Here is a 24,736-nt window from a genome sequence, read left to right as displayed (position 1 = left end):
GTCGGAGCTTGTCCAGGGGAAGCCGCCGAGCGCGGGCGTGGAGGGGTGCTCCCTGGGTCGGGATGTGATGCTGTACGCCATGTCGGGGCATGGCCGCTGTGAACTGCGGTGCCAGAACCGATGGGAAATCCGCCAGGACCCTGGTGAAGTCGTTTTCGGACAGCGTGATGGAGCCGAGGTGAGGGGCTGGTAACTGGGCTGCACCCAGGGAGAACGTCTGAAAGGTCTCGGCGTGTACCAGTCTCTTCCTGGGCAGGTCGACCAGTAGGCTGTGAGCCCGCAAAAACTCCACACCCAGAAGCGGTTGGGCTACGGCGGCCAATGTAAAGTCCCACGTGAACTGGCTGGAGCTGAACTGTAGCTGCACCTGACGGGTGCCATAGGTCCTTACTGTGCTGCCATTCACGGCCCTCAGGGGGGGACCCGGTGCCCTGCTGCGGGTGTCGTAACTTGTCGGAGGTAAAACGCTGATCTCGGCACCAGTATTGACCAAAAACCGGCGTCTGACCTTCTATCCCACACATACAGGAGGCTATCCCGATGGCCAGCCGCCGTAGCCATCAGCGGCGGCTGGCCCTGGCGTTTCCCAGGAACTTGCAGGGCGGGTGACAACGGCGGGCTTCTGCGCCCCACTGCTGGTGGTAGAAGCACCAGTGTTCATTGAGCCGGGTGTTGGCGGGCTCTGCGGCCAGGCCTGGACTGGTTTGCTGCTGGGAGCGTGGCTGGGAGATCCGTGCGATGGACGCCCTGTTCACCTTTTTGGCGTTCCACAGCAAGTCCGCCCAGGCTGCCACCTTCCGGGGGTCACTGAAATCCACGTCGGACTGCAGCAGGCGTATGTCCTCGGGCAGCTGCTCCAGGAATGCTTGCTCAAACATGAGGGAGGGCTTGTGTCCTCCGGCCAGAGACAACATCTCATTCATTAAAGCCGATGGAGGTCTGTCTCCCAAGCCATCCAGGTGCAGTAAACGGGCAGCCCGCTCGCGCCGTGAGAGTCCGAAAGTCCTGAGGAGCAGGGCTTTGAATTCCGTGTACTTGCCGTCTGCCGGGGGCGACTGTACGAACTCCGTGACCTGGGCCGCTGTGTCCTGGTCGAGGGAGCTCACCACGTAGTAGTAGCGGGAGTCTTCTGAGGTGATCTGGCGAATGTGGAATTGGGCTTTGGCTTGCTGGAACCATAGGTTCAGTCGCTGTGTCCAGAAACCCGGCAGTTTCAACAAAACCGCATGAACAGAGGCGGCGTCGGTCATTTCTGGTCCAAAAATCGTTTGGACCGTCGGGGTCACCAATTGTAGCGGTGTGCTACATGCAGCACTAAAATTACGACACGGAGTCGGTAACTGCAGTCGAAGGAAAAACTTTATTCAAAATCTTCAGCCTCACTTTTAAGCCTCCCTCAACCTGCCCTCCGTGGCGCAGAGGCTCCAAAGCTCTGTGCTCGCAAACCCCCGTAGGCTATCTAATTGTGAGCCGGTTTGGATGTGCCAGGAAATGGGTCGCCACAGTACTTTGATTTATGAAGGCCAATGTGCCAAAAGGTTTTTTACGACCCAATCTACTTGTGATGTCACTTCCAATGAATTATGGGTCCTATATTCCCACATCGCTTTATTCTACCACATTCCTCACTGCCCTATCGCTCATTGTGTAAGACCTGCCCTGGTTGGTCCTTCCAAAGTCCTCAATCTTGTCTGTATTAAATTCTATTTCCAGCCTATTTTTCCAGCGGATAGTCTTCCTCACTGTTCACGACACCCTCTCAATCTTGGTGTCATCCGCAAATTTGCTGATCCAGTTAACTACATTATCATCCAAATCGTTGGTATAGATGACAAACAACAATGGACACAGCACCATTTCCTGTGGCACTCCACTAGTCACAGGCCTTCAGCCAGAGAGGCAACCATCTACTACTACTCTCTGTCTTCTCTCACAAAGTCAATAGCTAATCCAATTTACTATCTCATTCTGAACGCCAAGTGACTGGACCTTCTTAACCAACCTCCCACGTGGAACTTCGTCAAATGCCTTGCTGAGGTTCATGTGGACACCATCCAGTGTCTTGCCTTCATCAACTTTACTGGTAACTTACTCAAAAAAAAATTCTTTATTTGGTTGGACACGACCTACCATGCACAAAGTCATGGTGACTATCCCTAATTAGATCCTGTATATCCAAATACACATATATCCTGTTTCTTAGAATACCTTCCAGTAACTTTCACTCTACTGATGTCAGACTCACGGGCCTAAAATTTCCTGTTTTATTCTTAGAGCCTTTCTTCAAAAGTGGAAAATTTTTTAGCTATCCTGTAATCCTGCACTACCTCACCTGTCACTATAAGGGTGATATAAATATCTCTGTTACGGCTCCTACGATTTCTGCACTTGCCTCTTACAGGGCCAGAGGAAGCACCCTGTCAGGCCCTGAAAATTTATCAACTGAATTTTCCTCAAGACCTCAAACATCTCCTCCTGTGTAATCTGTATAGGATCTATGACAGCGGTGGGCAAACTTTTTGATTTGAAGGCCACAAAGGGTTCTAAAATTTGACAGGGGGGGCCGGACCAGGAGCAGATGGACGGAGTGTTTTGGTAATACACCTCATAAGAGAAAATAAAATATCATGGGATATGTAGAAAACATGTGCTTTAATTTCAATTGAAAATGAACAAATGCCTTACAACAAAATATCTGTCTTTGAAGTCCCATGGTATTTAGCTATTTATTGAAATGACTTTTAAAACACTGAAAATTAAATGAATAAAATACAGCTTTTTTTAATAGTAACAGTTATTATTTTAAAGCACTGAAAATTCTGTTATCCTACAAGATATTATCATCATCACTCTCCTCCTGATTGTCTTTATTTCAAAAACGGTAGGAGATGCAGGTCTACTTGTCCTGCTCCTTCTTATTCAATTGTCCCCTGTGCCAAAACTCAACAACGACCAACACAAAGACAGAACAATGACAGCGCGCCAGTATGCGGAGCACGTTATTTGATCTGGAGCGCATTTTTTATTTTGAGAACGTACGTGCACCTGCGCACTACTCATGTCCATCACTTAACAGAAATGACATATAACATGTAAGGCTCATTGAAAAAATATTTTCAAATGCATTTTTTACATAACACAACGAAGAAACTTATTTTTAATTTCAGTGGGAACAGTGTTGTTGGTCTCCCTTTTCAGCCAGCGCATCAAAGTCTGGATTTAGTTTTGTTGTGGCGATTCTCAGGATGGATCTGAGGTGTTGGTCAGTTAACTTGGATCTGTGGCTGGCTTTGTTGATGTTCATGACGCTGAACGCCTGTTCACACAAATAGGTCGAGCCGAACAAAGAGTAAAGCGCAAATGTGGAGTAATACACTGCACCTCAACAAAGGTCAATGTATATAGAGTGCGTCATCTATTGGGAAAACGCCAGAATTGCGGGGAAAAACGTTAACAAGGTTTATTAATATAATTTCACCACGTTCTGCGGGCCGGATTAAAAAGCTTAACGGGCCGCATATGGCCCGCGGGCCGTAGTTTGCCCATGCCTGATCTATGACCTCGCTGCTGCTTTGCTTCACTTCTATAGACTCTATCCATCTCCTGAGTAAATACAGATGAAAAATAATCCATTTAAGAACTCCCCCATTTCTTTTGGCTCCGTGAATAGATTAGCTTTCTATTCTTCTAGAGGACCAATTTTGTCTCTAGCAATCCCTTTGCTCTTAACATATCTGCAGAATCCCTGAGCATTTTCCTTCACCTTGTCTGGTAGGGAACCTCATGCCTTCTTTTAGCTCTCCTGATTTCTTTCTTAAGTGTTCGCTTGTATTTCTTCTACTCCTCAAATACCTTATTTGTTTGTACCTGCCTATGCCTGTTGTGCACCTCCTTTTATTTTCTTAACCAGGGCCGGACTATCTCTTGAAAACCATGCTACCCTAAAACCTGCTATCCTTGCCTTTTATTCTGACAGGCACATACAAGCTTTGTACTCTCAAAATTTCACTTCAAAAGCCTTCCGCTTACAAGTACACCTTTGCTAGAAAACAACCTGTCCTAATCTGCACTTGGCAGATCCTTTCTGATATGATCAAAACTGGCCTTTCTCCAATTTGGAATTGCAATCTAAGGACCAGACCTATCTTCTTACATAAATACATTGAAACTCATTGCATTATGATCACTAGATGCAAAGTGATCCCCGAGACAAACTTTTGTCAACTGCCCTGTCTCATTCGCTAAAAGATCAAGTATTGCACATTCTCTCATTGGGACCTCATGTCCAGATTAAGGAAACTTCCCTGAGCACATTCGACAAACTGTACCCTATCTAGTCCTTTTACAGTATGGGAGTTGCAGTCTCTCTGTGGAAAGTTAAAATCACCTACTTTCGCAACCTTACGTTTCAGTCTGCAATCTCTCTACAAGTTTGTTCCTCTAAATCCCACAGACTGTTGGGTGGTCTATAGTATAGCCCCATTAACATCATCATGTGTTTCTTATTCCTTGGTCCCACCTATAATGCCTCATTAGACAAGTTCTCCAGTCTGTCGTGACTGAGCACTGCTGTGACATTTTTCCAGACTGGTAACCCCACCCTTCCCACTTTACTCCTTCCTGCTCTGTAACATCTAAAACAATGGAACCCCAGAACACTGAGCTGCTAGTCGTGCCCCTGCTGCAAGCAAGTCTCACTAATGGCTGTAATAAATATCATCTCCATGTGTTGATCCATGCTCTGAGCTCACTTTCCTTCAAAACTTCTTGCATTGAAATATACACAACTCAGAGCATTAGTCACACCATGTTCAGCCTTTTGTTTCCTGATGTTGTCTAAGGTCTTAACAACATCTGTCTCCACAACCACTCTACTATCTGTACTGGCAATGTGGTTACCACACCCCACCCCCTGCAACTCTAGTTTAAAGCCCCAGCAGGCAGTACTAGCAACCCTTCCCACTAGGGTGTTGGTCTCTTCCAGTTTAGATGCAAACCATCTCTTCTGTACAGGCCCCACCTTCCTTGGAAGAGCTGTTCCTGTGAACTGGTCACTGTCACCACATCATCTGTGTAAACATTCAAATTTGGCAAGAATAAATACCAGTTTTGTTGTTGTCTCAGGCTAGCTGAACCTGGCCCATTTTTAGGCTAGGAGTAAAGTAACTGCTTATTTTCATACTGACCTATAAGAGAAGGCTGCCTTTGCAGGCAGGAGGATGATACTTACAAAGATATGATCCAGCATGCTGGACATGAAGGGGATGGAGATTGTAGACACAACTGAGAATAAGCCTATCATCAAGTATTTGTATCCTTTACTTTGCATTTTTATTTTCATATCCGTTTCTTTCTTGACGTGAATATATTGCACCATTACAGCCAAAAGCCATAACCTCTTGCCATGTTGAGACATGCTTGAAGAGGTGAGCTATTGAAAGAGAAATATTCTCCACCTCCAGTTGCTCAAGGAGCAGAGATGACAGAATTTATCACTGCTGTGGCGATGAGGAATACAGGCTCCTGAGAGTTCTTGTCCAAGTTAAAATTCAGTGTCTTCTATGTTTGATTTCTTTTCAGTTTTGTTTACGCAATTTGTTTTATTTTCTGCATGTTGGGTGTTTGATGGTATTTTTTAAATGGGTTCTATTGAGTTTCTTTGTTTTGTAAGGAGATGAATCACAAGGCTGTATATAGGATATATATAGTTTGATAATAAGTGTACTTTGAAATTTGGTTTCCTCCCACAGCTCAAGGATGTGTTAACTGGTATTGTAATTGGCCATTCTAAATTTCACCTCATGCAGTAACATTTGGGAGGACTTGAGAAGGTAAGGAGGATAGAATGAAATAGGATGTGTGTTTGACAGTCAGGATGAACGAGGTGAGCCAAAGGACCCAGTTCTATGCTGCCTATCTCCACGAGCTTTTAAAATCTGTGGTTTTGATGTATTGTGATATTCTGCAGCCTTTGTGCATCCTAAAAGCTCTTCAAGTAACACCAGAACATCTGTGAGACAAAGGGAATTATGGAAACTGCAGATATTGAGCATCATGTATATGATTTTGCCCTATTCATTGTTTTGGGGTAGCAGCTAGTTCTGTACAGGAACAGGTTTATCACTGGGATACTGGCACACATGATCTCTTCAGTTTAGAACACTCCCCTGGCTGGGAATCTCTCCTGCACACAAGAATTGAAAGGCTCTTTTATGTCGCAGGCTGCTTTCTAGCATTATTTATTATTGTTTTGGTGCCCTGACTGATGCAAATGAGCACAGTGACAGAGACCTCTTGTGTTGACTGCAGGCATAAAAGCTATTATGCAGCTGTTAACTTCACAGGCTTAACCAAGGGCTGTCATTGTCCTGGAAGTGGTGCCAAAGCTTCGACATGGTTTATAGGACCCCTATTTGCTTCTGAATCAGAACTACAAACAGCAGGCTGCTGAATGCACTGGAAAGATACCAGTATCTGTACTTTCACAAAATCCTCCAAATTCATTGGAAGAATAAGCAGACTAATTTCAGCATCCTTGCCTGGCCAACGTGTCCTACATTGAGTCTCAAGTTACCCTCAGTTTGCTATGTTGGGCAGGCCAAGTCATTCCATGCCTGTCTCCAGACTCCCATAATGCTCTATTCCTTTTTCTTCCCTGATGTGTGAGGAGATGAGCAGTTGAATAGAGGAATGATGGAATGATTCAAGGCTGTGCTGAAATCTTCCTTCATGAAATGAAGCACTCTGCCTTGCCCCTGGCCCAAGACCTCCTTAAGTGGAAAGTGCCCTTTTGGGAAGTTATTGAGAAGCTCGAGGCCAAGCATCAGGAACACACAGAAGCCTTTCGGAAGGATTGCTTCACCTCAATCACTCACCAAGCTCACCTATAGAAGAGCCTGCAGTTCCTGCATTAATCTCAACAGGCACCTCAGAACCTATGAAACCAGAGTGGATGTAAATTGTCCTTGATCCTGAGGGGCTGCCTAGAAGTCTAGTGTGGTATATTGGACTAACTTAATCAAATGTAACTTCATAAAAAAAGTGCATACTTTTAAGTGAACTCCTGTAATTCAGTTGCAATTCGAAATCAAAGGGCTTACTTGCTTTGCTGTAACTTGTAATTATTTGACGACTAATTTAGTCTTTCTTTTGCTTGCTTCTTTAGGTTTATGTTTTACTGGAATTCTTAACAAGTGCCTCTCCAGCCCTTGCAAAAACAATGCGACCTGCGAGGACCTAACCGATGACTACATTTGCCACTGTCCAATGATACCTGTGGCATTCACAGGAAAGAACTGCGAGGAACTGTTCAACGTTTGTGCATCATATCCCTGTCAACACAACGCAACATGCAAGAGCATTTTGGGTACCGCTGACTTCTCTTGTGATTGCCCTCCGGATCGTACTGGGACCAGCTGCGAAAGTTACATTAACAAGTGTGCCAGCACTCCTTGCTTGAATGGTGCTATCTGTTTGCACAATGCCACTGGCTATAGCTGTATTTGCCCTCTAGGTTACACTGGCACTGACTGTGGAACCAGTGTGAACGAATGTGCACCAAATCCATGTGAAAACGGAGCCGTGTGTAAGGACAAGCTTAATGGATTTTCCTGCTTCTGTGTTCCTGGCTACCAGGGCAAACTGTGTGAGATTGAAGTCAATGAGTGTGCTTCAGAACCCTGCAGAAATGAATCTACCTGTGTGAATGGAATTGACAAGTACACCTGCATCTGCCCACTTGGCTTGACAGGTAAAAAGCACGTTCTGGGTTTGTCTGAGCATCACTTGGTAAATCACCTACAAGGGACAAATAAACTCTTCTCGGGCTTCCAATTGGGTACAGGTCAATTTTAACCAATGTTTCGATAACAGACTCTGCCATCTTCATTAGGGATGATGCCTAGGCATGTCTAGTCCAATGGTATAGTTATCCTCGTCATCCATTCCACTGTCGTACCTTGTTTACAATCGAATTCCAGTTCTTACTTAAGAGCTAGGCCTTCGCCTTTGTTAAAATTAGTTTTCTCTAGTTTTAGTTCAATGGCTTCCTTCATCAGGGGGTCCCAAAAGCCAATGGCATGACACAGTAGTTCTGTGCCATCAAAGTCAATCTTATGGCCATTGCAAATGCAGTGTTCTGCTACCGCCGATTTCTCCCGGTAACCCAAACCTATACATATTTACAGCGTATATCATCCAGACGGGGCACATGGTGGAAACCCACAGCAAGGAGCGCAGGATGTGTATCTGTTAGGGTTACCCAAAGAAACAGTTTCATCAAACGTTTTGCTTGCTGGCTTTTCTGGAGTTACTAAGTTACGTAAGAGCTTGTACATTTTAACACCAATTAAGCTCAGAAGTGTGGCGGGTTTCTTTTCCTCATCCACATTACAAAACAGTTCAACCCTCTCAACAGACGATTTCTAGTTCTCATTAGCACTATCAAACTCATCAACTTTCCAGACTAAGAACACCATCACATTATTTTCACTTCAACTTATCTAGTTGTGCGTCTCTCACCATGTATCATGCCCTATTACACCCACGTACCTTTGTTCTATGCTGGCCTTCTCCGAACTGATTCACTATTTCCTCTCGCTGTCTCTCTCCGAGTTCTGTCCTCTCGTGACTGTCAGTGCAGTTGCTACATCCTTGCTCTTTCTCCACACTTCTGAAAATGTTAATCCATGTCCAAGTTACGATATGTGATTTGGACTAAAGGGAAAAAAATGGCTGAAGTCGCTTAGCATTTTCATGCAAGGGGGTTCATAATGTGTGTCAAAAATCAAACTTACAAAAATTAGTGAAAAGAGAACAACCAATATTTACAAAAAGATTTGTACTGGAAAATACAATAAATAGCTCCATACTTTGTCCAGTGTGAACATCTGGCAGCTCTCTCTGTTCCCACTACTGAAAGTGATTTGCACTGCTTTTTTAAAGGCACCAGGACATACCATCTTTAATTACCGACAAAATTAATGTAAGACTACACATGTATTAAAATATGATGCACTCCACAATGTAGTCGCAATCACATTACCAAATCAACAGAAGCATCTACCTTAAATGCAGTATGCAAACAAAATACACTTTTTCACATCCCCATTACTTTTTTCTTTTTACAATATTTTTACTCAGAAGAAAAAAAAACAAGATTTACAGAGTGCAACACATAGATACATCTCAACAAAACTTGTGTACATTAATATATTGTAATAAAATTGATCAAAATGTTATAGCATAACACATAAAGGTATACCACCCTGTAATCAAAAATTTAAAGATAGGTCATACATCATAAAAGAAATTTTTTATATTAAAAAAAAGTCAACCCCCTACCAACTACCAAAGAAAAAAGCTGATGGATGATAATGGATAATTAGAAAAAAAAATATTCGCTTAAGAAGAGAAGATAAAAATATACCTAAAAGTCTGCGCGCTGTTAAACTTTATAAATTGGAAAAGTAATTTAGGAAAGGTCCCCAGATATCAACCCATTACTAAAGAAATTGACTATTTCATTGCGTATGGAGGGAAAGGCGCCATGAAGCCAAACCTTTTAGGATCCATTTTTGGAATATACTGGGGAAGACATTGAAATGTGCATACTCAAGTCAACCACAGCAGCATGACAAGTGTGTGTGTGTGGTAAATGCCCATGTATAAGCAGTGTGTTTATCTAGCACTCTCTGTCATAGTCCAATTGCCTTTTTAGAGCTAACATTGAATCTCTTCCCACTATTCCATCAAGCACTGCATCCCATATCAACTTTAGTGCAGCATCTTTATGAAACCTTTAACAAGCTCTATTCATTGTACCGATGCCCAGTCTAGTGGCTTGATATATTTAAAACACAGTGGAAGATCAATTGTTAATGAAGAATACCATGTTTAGTCACTCAGATCATGGATATTCAAACTTTCTCTCATTTAGAACCATGAGGACTTTTTAATTAATTCTATTGTGACTGGAGGCAGGATCTGCCATTCTCTTTGTCATTTTAGAAATGTATCATCAGATGATAATAGCTAAAAAGCATTAAAAGGCAATGCAAAACATTGTGACATTCAAATGATGTCATTTAGCTAGAAAAGATGTAAAAAAGATTCATTAGCATGTTATCAGGACTGAAGGGTTTGAGGTACAAGGAGAGTCTGAATAAGCTGGGGTATAGTTTCCTGAAGTATAGAAGGCTGAGAGGTGATCTTGTAGACTAGTGGTCACCAACCTTTTTAAGCCCAAGATCCCCCACCTCGGCCTTAGTAAAAGACAAGATCGACCCCAGATCGATTAGTTACACGCATGCGCACCGGGACAGAAAAGACCGGAAGTAAAACCCCACAACCCGGAAGTAGAAATAATGTATAAACACCAGGGGTACCCACCCTTTTTTTGCACCGCGGACCGGTTTAATATTGATAGTATTCTTGCGGGCCGCGGGCTGGCCGACGGGGTGGGGGGGGGGGGTGTTAAACACGACAGGAATACAGCGATACTCAAAGCAGGTTCCTTATGTCCAGTCTATTCCGCAATTTAGTTTTCGCGGCTCTGGGCACTTAACTTCTGTCCCGCACTTGCTCATGTTTTTTCTGCTGAAAAAACTCAACAGGTTTGTCTTTAAGTGCTTGGACACAAGGTGTCGAAGCAGTTTTTGAGGGCTTCATTGCCTCATTAGAAAGCCTCCAGGTCCGAGCTCCAGCCTCCCGCCCTCCCACGGCCAGAGGCCTTGGCCAGGTGCAGTTGGTCGTAGGTCGGGTGAGAGGACAAGGTCCCCGTGCCGGGGCCACGGCAATCACAGTCCTGAGAGAGTGACCGACCGAGCGAGGAGTGCAACAGGGCGCATGCCTGCTCCCCTTGTAGGATCTACCAGCCGACAAAAGTTTGTTTCAGTAGATCTCAGCGCAGTAGCTGCTCTGCTACTTACGAAACTCTGAGCCCGAATTAGGTCGTCTGTGAATATTTTAGCACCAGATTCCTCATGAACATTCAGTGTGTTAAACAGGTTTAGAGGCAACGCTCCAGGCCAGTAGTGACGGCACTTCCCGTCGGCCGCCTGAGGCCAACCGATGATCCCTGGCACGAGGGTATCACTGCGTTTAGGTGACTGATGACCTCACGTGGGTTCAAGTTCAACAGTGGCCGTGACAGGGAATGAGGAAAGGTGCAGCTGACTCCTATCATTTCCTTGCAGCCTGGTGGTTGGGGACCACTGAAGTACACTGTGTAGTGCGGGGGAGCTACACGCATGTGCACTGGGCAGAAAGAATGGAACTAAAACCCCGCAACCTGGAAACAATCTCTCAACAGTATTTGTGTATTTATTTTTCTTTTTTTTTGGGAGATCTACTGGGACAGTCTGAAAGATCGACTGGCTGATTGTGTTTGACGGGTTGGCGACCACTATTGTAGACTAAACCAAGAGGCTTAGGTAAAGTGAATAGTCACTAACTTTTTTTACCTGGGTAGGGGAGCCAGGAACTAGAGAGCACTAGAGGTGAGAGCGAAATGATTTAAAGGAAACCCAAGGGGTAATTTTATCTACACAGAGGCTGGTACATATGTGGAATGAGTTGCCAAAGGAAAAGGTGGAGGTTGTCACAATTGCAAAGTTTAAAAGACATTTGAATGGGTACATGGATACAAAAGGTTTATGGCCAAGCAGAGCAATTGAGACAAACGGGATTCCTGTTTGCGATTTGGTCGGCTTGGAAGTATTATTTGAACAGATTTTAGGAATTAGCTTTCTGTGTGCTGTATAACTCTGATTTCAAAAATAAAGAATATTGGAAAGGAATCTATTGCTGCATTTAGAATCACATAATAATGCATGGTGTTCCTCATCCCCATGGCACAGCCCAGTAATTGTCTGTTGTCAGTGACTAATTCTGGTTGAAAGGAGCCTAGGCTGAAGTTTATGCCTTCATTCTTGTGACTCTATTTGTAACTAAGGCCATATTCATCATTTTCCATCAAGAATGCGGGATCTCTTCAGTTAACCTGATATCTTACAATAAATACTTAAAAAAAAATAGAGAAGAAAAGAGAATAATGTATTTATTCCAATTACAAATTCACTAAGGTGCAAATTTTTAACTCGGTTGAAGGCAGGTGGTCACAGAAAGCATACCATTTAGCAAATGGTGTGGTTGATTCTGGAAGTTAATGCATATGAACAAAACTCCAACAACAGTTCACCAAGGCTTGCCTATTATCATAAAATGAATTGCACATTTTAAGCGCTGACAAATTATACAAACTTCAAGGAGCGAAGATAATACAGCAACTAAAGGCAAACCAGGTGTATCGGTTTCAAAGACCCGAAATGTAGCTGGTGTATAATGAATATGCTAATTTCAATGAAGCTAGAACTGATGATGTTACTTAAGCTAATATAATTAAAATGAGGCATATTTAGAGCTATAGCCATATTTGCATTTTATGGGTCACTGAATCTAAATGGATAGGAAATTACCTCATACAAATTATATACAATTTTTGCTTATTTGGTGCATTAGGACAGAATTTTAAGTATCTTATATTTTCTTTGTTCAATGCTGCTATTTTTCTGGTAAGTACCAAGAGTGTCTGTCACCCTGGTCCCTGAAGCACATTCATAATAGTTTAGCTTACGTGAAAATACTCATTAAGGTGGATGAGAATAAAAGAGGAATAAAACTCCTCATGGTTCTGAACAGGATCTTTACCAGGGACACAGAGCTGCATATTTGGTCAGATGACCTCAATCTTGGTCAATGAAGTTAGACAAGAGCCAGAGAGATATTCAGGTCGGGATTTGCTTTTCCTTTTTCAATCTTTTTATTATTGTTATTAATATCAACAAAATACAATTGATACATAGATAATGGGATTACAAACATACACATTTCAACTGCACATGAAAGAATACATAAGCAATGATTACAGTATAAATGAGTATTCCCAAATCATGGACGATACAATATATAAATAAACAAGGCATATCATAATATCATAATAATCATAGGTATATCATAATAAGTAATTTTAAAAAAAACAGAAAAAAGAAAAAGAAAAAAAATGCAAAAAGATCTAACTTAATAATCTAATAGCTAATAAGGAGAAAAAAAAGGAAAAAAGGGAAAAAGAAAAACTGAAAAAAGCAAAAAGAAAGGGCTCTTTATAATGTCTCACAAAAATACAGAATCATCAGTGTCGTCAACTCTGATCCTCTCAACATATATAAAATGGTCGGGATTTGACATAAGACACACACAATACATAGAACAGTGCAGCACAGGAACAAGCCCTTCAGCCCACAGTATCTGCACTGAACATGATGCCAAATTAAAGTAGTTAAACTACATCCCTCCATTCCTAAATGTTTAAGTGTTTAACAGCCTCTTAAATGCCGTTGTCATATCTGCCTCTTCCAGTCCCTCCAATGGCTCTTTCTGAGTATCTACCATTCTCCATATGAAATAAAATCGTGCCCACATGTCCTCTTTAACTTCCCTTCTCAACTTAAATCAAGGGTTTCAAACCTGATGCCCACAGGCCCCTTGATTAATAGTAGGGGTCCAAAAGATTGTGAACGCCTAACTTAAATGCCATGTCCTCTTGTACTTGACATTTCTACTCTGGGAATAAATATTTTCTCCAGCCACTCTGTCTACATGTCTTATAATCTTAGAAACTTCTAGCAGATGCTCCAGAGAAAACAACTCATGTCTGACAAACTTCTCATTTTAGATCATGCCTTTTAATCCGGACAGCATCTAGGTAAAAGTGATCTGCACCTTTCCAAAGTATCCACATCCTTCCTGGTCTTGGGCAACCAGATTTCACACAATGCTCCAAATGTCGCCCTACAAAGTTCCATATAGATCTTTGGGCTTTTGCTTCAGGATGGGGATGGGGTGTGTGGATTGAAGGCAGGGATATCAAAGATGAAGAAATTAAATTCGGAGTTGCCAAGGAGCAGGAACTAGAAAAGTGGATTCACTTCTGGAGAGTATTGAAATTTGGGTGTTGGGTGAGATGAGTGTGCATTAGGCTCTGCAGCAACTTAAGGGAAGTAATTATGACTTTAATTAATTATGTCAAATGGATGATAACAGTAACACTCAGTTGTACATCATATCCCAGTCTAAGTTTCCATTTGCTACCTATTGTCACATGTCACCGGACATTGGATTGGAGCTCATTGGCCTGGTGATCCGTGGTCGCTCACACAGCTGCACACATCCAGATATAGGGTCTTATTCCTCCAATTGTTTACTTCCTAGAGAAGAGCGGGGTGAGTTCAGTCACATCAGGACCTGGGACTGTGCTGTGAGGAGATCAAGCTCCACAAACACCCCAGAAAATCATCAAAGCCCAAATGTCAGCATTCAGACATGTAACAGCTATCAACTGAGGGCAAAAGCTAAAATTAGCTGTTTTTAAAAAAAAATGTTGTTCAATAAAAATATAACTAATCAGAGGCAGAATTAAAAGCAAGCCATTTCTCTGAAAACAAAATGTAACTTGCCTTCCTCTTGATCTGATAACCAAAATCCTCACTGCCCCCCCCCCCCCCCCCTTGAAGTCAAGAGGATCTTGGATCTCAGGCAATTGTGAACTGCTGCAGGATCTGCATTATATTCAGTATTGTAAAGCACTGGATTAATGCCTGGGAGGTAAAGTGGCAATTTAACTCAGTCTGAGCTTGAAGCATGTAGAGTGTCCATGCATGGTAAACAATGTAGGTCTGTTAATGGCTAATATTTGTTGATAGTAACTGGGTTCTTTCTTAGTGTCAGGCGCCATTAACATGAGGATGCCAGTTATGATTAAATGTCCGTTGGTCATTTTGAGTGCAAGGTTGATGGACTCTTTTTTAGTGTCTGTCAAATTGGCTTGATTGATTTTTATTTGGACTTGGGCTTATCCTTTATACGTTCAAAGCATTGGTAGCAAGTGGATGAGGAGTGACTATTACAATGCCTAATTGCTTTATGAGGGTATCCTGGACATAGGATGTGTTTGAAAAAAAGACAGGCTGTGTTGAGACAAAATTTCAAAGAGTTTGTCTGTCTTTGTGTATCTCACTGTCCTTGTGAAACTCATATTTATTGGGGTGCCCTTACTAGTTTTGTTGAACTTTAGCCACGGGCCAGAAATCATGATCGGTGCTTGTACCCAGGGGTCATTTCACAAGTGAATCAGAATTCAGGTTTCCCCCGGCGACAGCAACAATCTAGTGGTAATTAAGAATCGTGAGCCCTGAAATCTTTGTGACTTTCTACGTACTATCTTGTGTGGTTTATTTGTGCTTTTTCTTTTGTGATGATAAACTAGGGTTAAGTTAGTTTGTTGTGCTTGTACACTTACTACCCCATACAATGGACATCTGAATTGTCTGGGTCTGATTAACCCAGCCCTTTGTGTAATCTATGGTGCCATGAACAGGGTCCAGCAATATGTGGGGGTGGACAAGCAAGTCGAGCGATACCGTAATCAGGTCCCCGAATGGACAACTCAGAAGGTTTTGGATCTTTGGCTAATGATTTGGCCCTCCCAGATGCTGTGAGAATGCATTTGCTGGATTGTCTGACATTACGCTTCCGTACATAGTATCACAATGCCTTAAGCATATAGACCTTCCTTCTGAGAGGGAGTTTTTATGAGTGCATTGCGGCGGTTAAGTATTGAAACAACTGAATCCTCTGAGGAAAATATGTGACTGCAGCGTGAGTTGGCCTCAGTTCTCAGAACACTATTTTAAGTGACACGTCGTGGGCATGGCAGGGGCGCACTAAATGTTCGGAGCCTCTGAGCCCCTCTGCTGCTCACAGGTGTTTCAGACGTTATGACCCAGACGGAGATGGAGGCGGAGTTAAGATGCGCTGAATGGCGACTCCTTTGCTTATGTCTTTAGAAACAGCTCTATTTCCATCTTTAATATCTTCATTTTTCCCTTTCAGGGTTCTTTTGAAGACCCTGACCTGGAGTTGCACGTTGACTTTGGCTCTTTGCAGGAATGGGATCCATTCTTGGGTTCAGGACTGGCCAAGGGTTCAGCCTGAGAGTCCGGCTCAAACTTTGAAGCCTGATCTCAGGGCTCTGGGGACACCCAACAGAGTATGTCATCCGGGGAGTTGTAAAATCTGCTGCTGTGTGCCTGAAGACCTGAGATATTTGTGATCTTCAGGCCCAGTGCTCAAAAAATGCAACATTAATGGACTTCCAACATCGTAAACCAGCGAGTCATTTTTTATGTCTGCCCACTTGCTGGGAAAAATGGAGACATCTTCCTCTCACTTATTAGGGAGAGAGAGAACCTGTGGGATGTCGAATGCCAGGTGAAACACCAAGTCTTTGGGGTAACTGCAGTCTGTGACTTTGCTATTGCTTTGCTCATGCTTGAGTGTTCGGTGGTGGTGCTAATGCTTGCTTTTTTTGCAGTGGGGGAGGGGGAGTCGTTTGCTGTAAATTACACGCAAGAGGGGTGAGCTGGGAGGGGGGGGGAACTTGGGCGTTCTCACATTTAACTGTCATTCATTCTATGGGGCACTTCTCCACTTTCCTGGATGTTTTGTGAAGAAAAAGCATTTCAGGATGTATATTGTATACATTTCTCTGACATTAAATTGGACCTTTGAACCTTTAATTAAGGATCTTTCTAGGGGACTGACGGGTATTGTACCATTATTGATTTGGCTAATGCCTTCTTCTCCATTCCTGTTGCTGAACAGTCCGGAGATCAGTTTGCATTCACATGGAATGGCCTTCAGTACACCTTTACACAGCTTCCCCAGGTATATGTCCATTGCCCTACCATTTGCAACGGTGTGGTGGCATGGGATATGTGTGAATGTGTCCTATTCCCCAGCATTGGAGTAGCTCACTGTATAGATGATATGGTATTGTGGAGATCCTCTGAGGAGGTTTCTAAAGGCCTTAATACTTTCCTGATCACATGCGATTGAGGAGGTGAGAAATTAACCCCGATAAAATACAGGACCCAGCTATGACTATGCGTTTTCTGGGAATACAATGGACTAAGGGAGATGGGATAATTCCGGATGAGGTGGGAAATGAGCTCCTAGATATAGCACCCCCTATGACTAAACAAGAAGCCCAATGCTTTGTTTGTCTTTTGAGATACTGGCAGTGACACATACTCCATTTGACTCTGCTCTTCCAACTCTGTGTGCTGTGACGAGAAAGAAGTTTACTTTCATATGGGGCCTTGAGCAACAATCAGCATTTGAGGCTGCAGAGGAGGCCATCACCAGAGCCTTAACCCGCATCTTCATTGAGAGGGCTTGCCATATGATTTGCAAGAAGATTGTCAGTCTGGAGTCTCTGACAGAGGTATGGAGGGAAGAATATGCCTCTCAGTTTCTGATCCCAGAAAGCTTCTGATGCTGCTGCCAGATACACAGCGTTTGAGAAAAAAAAAACCTCTTGCCTGCTACTGGGTTTTGATAAAAACTGAAACAAAGATGGGAGATTCTCTCGTCTCTTTCAGCTCTGACCTGCCAGAGGATAGGGCGTGCACAGCAGAGTTCATTTCTCAGGTGGAACTGGTATATTTCTGAATGAACACCAAAGGGACGGGACAGAATTCATGAACTGGTTTCTGAGCCCCTCAGGCTGCGCCACCCATGCCTGAAGCTACTACGTCCAGCCGGATGGGTGGGGCGTTCCCTTTCATCTTCTGACTCCCGCTCAGCAGCGGCACACCTGGTTCAAAGGTTCAAAGATCCAATTTAATGTCAGGGAGGTGTACACAATATACATCCTGAAATGCTTTTTCTTCGCAAAACATCCACAAAATCGGAGGAGTGCTTGAAGGAATGAATGACAGTTAAAGGTAAGAGCCACAAAGGTACCCCCCCCCCCCACCCCAGCTTCCCTCCCTCCCGCGGGTAAGCAGCAGAAAGCAACAATCCCCCTTCCCCCACCGGCAAATAAAAGCATCTGCACCCGCCACCGAGTGCTCAGGCATGAGCAAAGCAACAGCAAAGACACAGACTTGCAGTTACCCCAGACTTTGCATTTCTCCTGGCATTCGACATACCACAGGTTATCTCTCTCCCTAACGAGGGAGAAGGAGGTGTCTCCATTTTCCCCAGTGAGCAGGGAGACATAACACACAATTCACCAGTTTACGATGTTAAAAGTCCGTTACGTTGCTTTTTCTGAGCTCTGTCCCCAAAGGTCTGAAAGATCCCATGTCTTTGGGCACACAGCAATAGATTCTCCGACTCCCCCGACGACACACAGGTCTCCTGCTGTAATACCGAACCTCGATCCGCCAGCCTCCAGAGCCCCAAGATCTTACGCTTCCAAATATGAGCTAGACTCTCAGGCCGAACCCTTGGCGTGCCAAACACCGACCAGACCTGAAACCCTGAGAACGGGTCCCGTTCCCACAAAGAACTGAAGTCGGCATGCAACTCCAGGTCTGGGTCTTCAAAAGACCCCTGAAAGGGAAAAATAGAGATATTAAAGATGGAAATAGAGCTGTTTCCGAAGATGCAAGCAAAGGAGTCGTTGTTTAGCGCCATCTTAACTTCGCTCCACCGATGACTCTGCAACATGGAAAAATGGTCGTCGTTTTTGGAAGTTTCCTGCCTTTATCCCTCTCACCCAACCACAGGAAGGCCCTGACAGGTTGAGTCAATAGGCAAAGCTTGTAGCAGTGCGTACTGTCTTTATGTGTGAAAATGAAGGACTCCATATTAATACTGGATCTGTTGCTAATGGACTTCCCGTCAGGTTGCCCCGGTGGAACCAGCGGCCTTATACTATTAAAGGACATCTTTTATGACTAGTGGAGTTGTGAGGGGACATTTGGAACTGATCATCGCACGTTACCAGGCAACACACCCAAAATGCTGGAGGAACTCAGCAGGCCAGGCAGCATCTATGGAAAAGAGTACAGTCAACGTTTCGGGCCGAGACCCTTCATCAGGACTGGAGAAAAAAGGTGGAGTCAAAGTAAGAAGGTGGGGAGATTGGAGGAAGAACCACAAGGTGATAGGTGAAATGGGGGGGGGGGGGGAAATGGTGGCGGTGAAGTAAAGAGCTGGGAAGTTGATTGGTGAAAGAGAGAAAGGGCTGGAGAAGAGGAGATCTGATAGGAGAGGACTGAAGGCCATGGAAGAAAGGGTAGTGGGAAGAGCACCGGAGGGACATGATGGGCAGGTAAGGAGATAAGATGAGCAAGGAAAATGGGAATGGGGGAATGGTGAGGGGGAAGTTTGAGAAATTGATGTTCATGCCATCAGGTTGGAGGCTACCAAAATGGAATAGAAGGTGTTGGGTGTTGCTCCTTCAACCTGAGTGTGGCATCATCGAGAAAGTAGAGAAGGCCATGGACTGACATGTTGGAAAGGGAATGGGAAGAGGAAGTGGAATTAAATGGGTGGCCAGTGGGAGATCCCACTTTTTCTGATGGGCGGAGTGCAGATGCCCGGCGAAATGGTGTCCAAATCTACGTCGGATCTCGCCAATATAACATAGGCCACAATGGGAGCAACGGACACAGTAGATGACCCCGACAGTCTCACAGGTGATGTGACACCTCACCTGGAAGGACTGTTTGGAGCCCTGAATGGTAGTGCAGGAGGAAGTGTAGGGGGAGGTGCAGCACTTGTTCAGCTCGCAAGGGTAAGTGGCAGGAGGGACGAATGGACAAGGGAGTCCCATAGGGAGCAATCTCTGTGGAAAGCAGGAAGTGGGGGGGGGGGAGGGAAAGATGTGCTTGGTGGTGGGATCCCATTGGAGATGGCAGAAGTTACAGAGAATTGTATGCTGGACGCAGAGGCTGGTGGGATGTTGGGTGAGGATGAGGAATTCTATTACTGGTGGCATAGCGAGAGGATGGGGTGAGGGCAGATGTGCGCAAAATGGAAAAGGGGTAGTTGAGGGCAGCATTGATGGTGGAGAAGGGAAGCTCCTTTCCTTGAAAAAGGAGGACTTCTCCCTCGTTCTAGATTGAAAAGCTTCATCCTGAGAGCAGATGCAACAGAGATGGAGGAACTGAGAGAAGGGGATAGCATTTTTACAAGTAACAGGGTGGGAAAACATATAGTCCATTTTAATACACAAAAATATGATGAAGGGTCTCGGCCCGAAACGTTGGCTATTCTTTTCTCACGAATGCTGCCTGACCTGCTGAGTTCTTCCAGCGTTGTGTACGTATTCTCTAGTCCATTTTAATTCCACTTCCCATTCCCATTCTGACATATCAGTCCTTGACCTCCTCTACTGTTGCAATGAGATCACATTCATTTTAGAAGAACAACACTTTATACCCCGTCTGGGCAGCCTCCAACCTGATGGCATCAAATTCTCAAACTTTCAGTAATTCCCCTCACCATTCCCCATTCCCATTTTCCTTGCCCATCTTATCTCCTTACCTGCCCATCACCTCCCTCTGGTGCTCCCCTACTTCCCTTTCTTCCACGGCCTTCTGTCCTCTCCTATCGGATTCCCCTTTCTCCAGTCCTTTATCTCCTTCACCAATCAACTTCCCAGCTCTTTACTTCACCCTTCCTCCCCTCCCGCCACCTTCTTACTCTGACCTCATCTGTTTTTCTCCAGTTCAGATGAAGGGTCTCAGCTATCCACGTCGACTGTACTTCTTTCCATAGATGCTGCCTGGCCTGCTGAGTTCTTCCAGCATTTTATGTGCATTGCCTGTATAACCCAGGTTAATTAAACCCAAAGATGTAATGTTAGAGTTCCACCTGTGGAGGGATGAAAATGAGGCTTACCGATCTAAAAAAAAGAATTTGAAAAATAAAACACTATGCAAGAGAGGTGTGACTGACATAGGCATGGATAAGGAGAGAAACAAAACAATTAGAAGCTGAAGACATGAACTGTTAAGAGTGGAATTAGTATTGAGTATCTTTACCCTACTTGAAACCCTCAGGGTGAAACCCCTGGAGGAGAGACAATAGCGATAAAAGATTTATTGAAGCTATGGCTATGACACAGCAGTTATAATGACACAATATTGGCAGAGACGAATGTCCAAGATCCCTACTGTGTAGTCGGGAATTAGTTCTGCAAAATCATGTCAAGGGATTTGGTTGAGTTTTTGTACAAGTTTGTGAACTGACTTTCCATGAATGATCAACTATTTCATCCAACAAAACAAGATGGTGAGCTGTCTAAGATCGGTGAACCAGTGCGGGAATTTGATTTTCTGCCAGAACTTATTATTTTTGCAAAGACCTTGATAAGTTACAGAGTGAGATTTACTTTGTTTAAAAGTTGTGATGTCGGAGACTTGTGGTGAAAGGAATTAAACTGTGTCTTGATAATTTTTTAATTTGAATTTAAACTTGTAGGTATACTGCCTGGAACAGAAACTGAAGTTAACTATAATACTTAAGAATAGTAATTATAGTTGGTTTTATAACTAACTAGGGATAAGTAAATAGGAAAGTTTAGTCTATAAAGTTTTAAATAGGGAATAATACAAGATCTAATTAGTTAAAGGAATCTCACTGATTCTGATTAAAAGGAATATGTTTTGGGTTGATATCTAAGATTTGGAACCTAAACAGAATGTTGGAATTTTTTATTGTTCTTGCTCATGTAGATATTTTGTACATATTGTGTTTTTTCTTATAAACAATCTTTATCTCCAGAAGTGTGTGGTTTCTATGCACTGCCTCCTTCTGATACCGGAACCTTCTGATGGCCTACTAGCACCTAAGAGTGTGGTGACTAGTCACACGCAATAAGACTGGTGCTACACAGGTGTTATACTTGGATTTCCAGCATCTGCCGATCGCCTCTTGTTTGTGATCGCATGTTACCATTACCGCTTACCGTGGCATCGCCTAATTGAAAGATGATTTGCCGATGACAGGAATAACCACATTGCTGACAAACTTGCTTGTGTTGACACAGTGACGTTTAGCCCTCAGTCTCAAATATCAATATTGCCACTTGCTCAGAGGGCTCGTGAGTCTTCTGGTCACTTGTGCGTACAAGGTACCATGGAGTGGTCCAGGCAACAGGGATTATTCCTTCTCACAGATATAACTCTTACAGCGGTAAAGAATTGTGGGCTATGTTCAGAAATTAAGGACCTTTTAAAATGACCCTTGGTTGCCATTCACCATGGGTTTGCTCCTGCTCAGAATTGGTAAGTAGATTAATTCGATCTCCTTCCTATACAGAAGTGATACCAGTACTTGTTCACTATGGTGGACACTGGTCCTGTTTTGATAGCAATCCCCACATTAAAGCTAATCAGGATGGTATCCTTAGGGGATTAGAAACTTTATTTCTGTATACAGCAATACCCTCGAAATTCAATTCAACAATGGTTCTGACTTTTTGCATTCCAGGGTACAAGAAGGAGCTGTCCCTATTGATCTTCCATATCCCCTGTTATCCTCAGGCCAATGATCTGATTGAACAAATGAATGGCCTATTAAAACATCAAATTTGTTGACTTACTTCTGTCCATACCTTATCTGGATAGTTACCTGTCCTTCCCTGTGTTTTGTATAATTTGAATAACTGCCCTTTGAAAGGAGGCACTCCCTTTTTGTTAATAATAGAACAATCTTGTCCCTTTGTTTCCGATGGCACAACTGAACGTGCTGATAAAGAGCCAAGTCAGTTCCGCAAGGAATGGGGGTAGACTATGGGTGACATACCCATCTGCCCTCCAGTGGAGGGTGCGATTATAGCTGACGGACGGGTTATAGGCATACTGGGTGATGGTACAAGGACAGACCTGTCCTGTGTGTGTGTGGATAAAGGTAACTTGACAAATGAACACATTTATCTCTCTCCAGTTTTATTTGTAAAGGTTCCTGCTTTGTTCTGTTTTGAGGCTCTTCTTGTGTTTTGTTGGATGTTGGACGTCTGCTCAGACCTGTCAGGCCACTGATAACCTTGTGATTGGTGAGAATTATATTATTGTTTCGGGAGACAATGTACACTAGTGATATATGCTAATTGGGGACCTATAAGAGTGAGGGAATATTGTAAACCTAGAGAGACCGGCCTCATGTGACTTTTCCTGTTAAACAAGTAAGTGCCAAATTGACTGTAATTAGAGTCTTCATCACTGATTGCAATGCGGTGTTCATAAATCCTACTTGTTCTGTTCAAGTTGCCCCTTAGGGACAAGGGCATACATTTGAATGTGAATGTTGAGGTTAATCACTGGATATGTATAATTTTTCATATTTTAATAATCATGATAATATTAGTTTTAATCATCCAAGGGATATTAATATGTATTCTTCATTTTAAGCAGAAGTGCTCTGAGTTTCTTTCACCTGCCAGACGTTTGAGGGGTAGATGTGTTGTATTTCATTGTGTAAAGATTGGATGAATGTTTGGAGGGGAAATGACAATTTAACTCTTTCTGAGCTTGCAGCATGTTGAGTGTCTGTAGAGTTGATGGATTCTTTCTTATTGTCTGTTAAATTTGCTTGATGGATTCTTTTTTAGATTCAGGCTTATCGTTTGTATGTAATATTAATGTTCTTTTGTAAGTGAAAGGAATGTTGTGTCCAAATGGAGACCAATGGACGAGGAGTGACCATTACAGCGTCTAATTGAGTTACGAGGGTATGCTGAACACTGTGTTGATGGACACAGGATGTGTATGAAAAAAGACAGGCTGCGTTGAAACAAAAGATCAAAGAGCTTGACTGTCTCTGTACGTGTCTCTCTGTGCTTGTGAAACTTGTATTTATTGACGTGCTCTTCCTGGTTTCGTTGGACTTCAGTCGATGGCCAGAAATCGCGATTGGTGCCTAGGATCCAGGGACGGTTTCACAAATGAGTTGGAATTTGAGTTCTGAACAGTAACAGTTGAGTGGTGATGAAGCATCATGAGCCCTGAAATCTTTGTGGAAATCTTTTTTACTTGCTACATAGTATTTTGTGCAGTTTATATGTGCTTTCTATTTTATGATAATAAATTAGATTTAATTTACTTTGCTGTGCTTGTACACTAATAATCACATCTTCTGGGCACTAGAAATTTGGATCAGCTCAACCCAGCCCATTACAGGATCTGAGAGAGAAGTACCCCTTTGTAAATACTGGGGAATCTCTTAGCAAGGTTGAACTCCACCTGGAATTCAGTAATGGAGGGAGACAACATGATTGCTCTTGTATGTCTATCAGTGAAGCTTAGGCTTGCTCGTCTCACAGTTTCAAAGTGAGATATGGCATGGGAAGAGGCTGTTCAGCCCATTGAAACTGTATCAATCATCCATTTCTGCTACTCCTACGTAAATCCCATTTTTATTCCCCAGATCCCAAGATCCTACCACTTAGCTGCACACTAGAGACAATTCTGTTTTTGGATGTGCGAAGATACTGGAACACTGGGAGGAAAACCATGCAGCCACAGGGAGAATGTCGGGGTTGTGAAAGGTTGAGATGGGGCCGCACTGTTGGTATCAAATATTTGGATTTATTAATTTGTCAGTATAATGTTTTCAATGTTGAGTTTCATTGAAACTTAAATTGGTCAATGGGTATATGTACACCTGATAGCATTTACAAAAACCAACAAGCCAATAATGCACTGATGCTTCCTATTACACTGGTGCCAGATCAGACTGCTAGAGCCTTTGTTTTCAAAGGCTCCCCATTGGCATGGCATAAACAAAAAAAAAGAAAATGCTGCATTTAAAAAAAAAACACAGCTGCTAAGGGAATCAATTAACACTCCAGACTGAAGATAGATATATCTGATGGAAGTTC

At 43.3% G+C, this 24,736-nt stretch overlaps 1 protein-coding gene across 1 annotated transcript in view; it reads left to right on the top strand.

The window, feature by feature from the left end:
* Window positions 1-24,736, top strand: part of crb1 (crumbs cell polarity complex component 1) — a 144,063-nt gene that overhangs the window by 20,013 nt on the left and 99,314 nt on the right. The window contains exon 2 of the mRNA XM_059983528.1: window positions 7,166-7,750. Within this exon, the coding sequence (XP_059839511.1) occupies window positions 7,166-7,750 (585 nt within the window). The remainder of the gene's footprint in view (window positions 1-7,165; window positions 7,751-24,736) is intronic.

Source organism: Hypanus sabinus, chromosome 11, assembly GCF_030144855.1.
Source record: "Hypanus sabinus isolate sHypSab1 chromosome 11, sHypSab1.hap1, whole genome shotgun sequence".
Lineage (NCBI taxonomy): Eukaryota > Metazoa > Chordata > Chondrichthyes > Myliobatiformes > Dasyatidae > Hypanus > Hypanus sabinus.
Note: the sequence above shows the minus strand (reverse complement) of the source record. Positions and strands in the feature narration are given on the sequence as shown.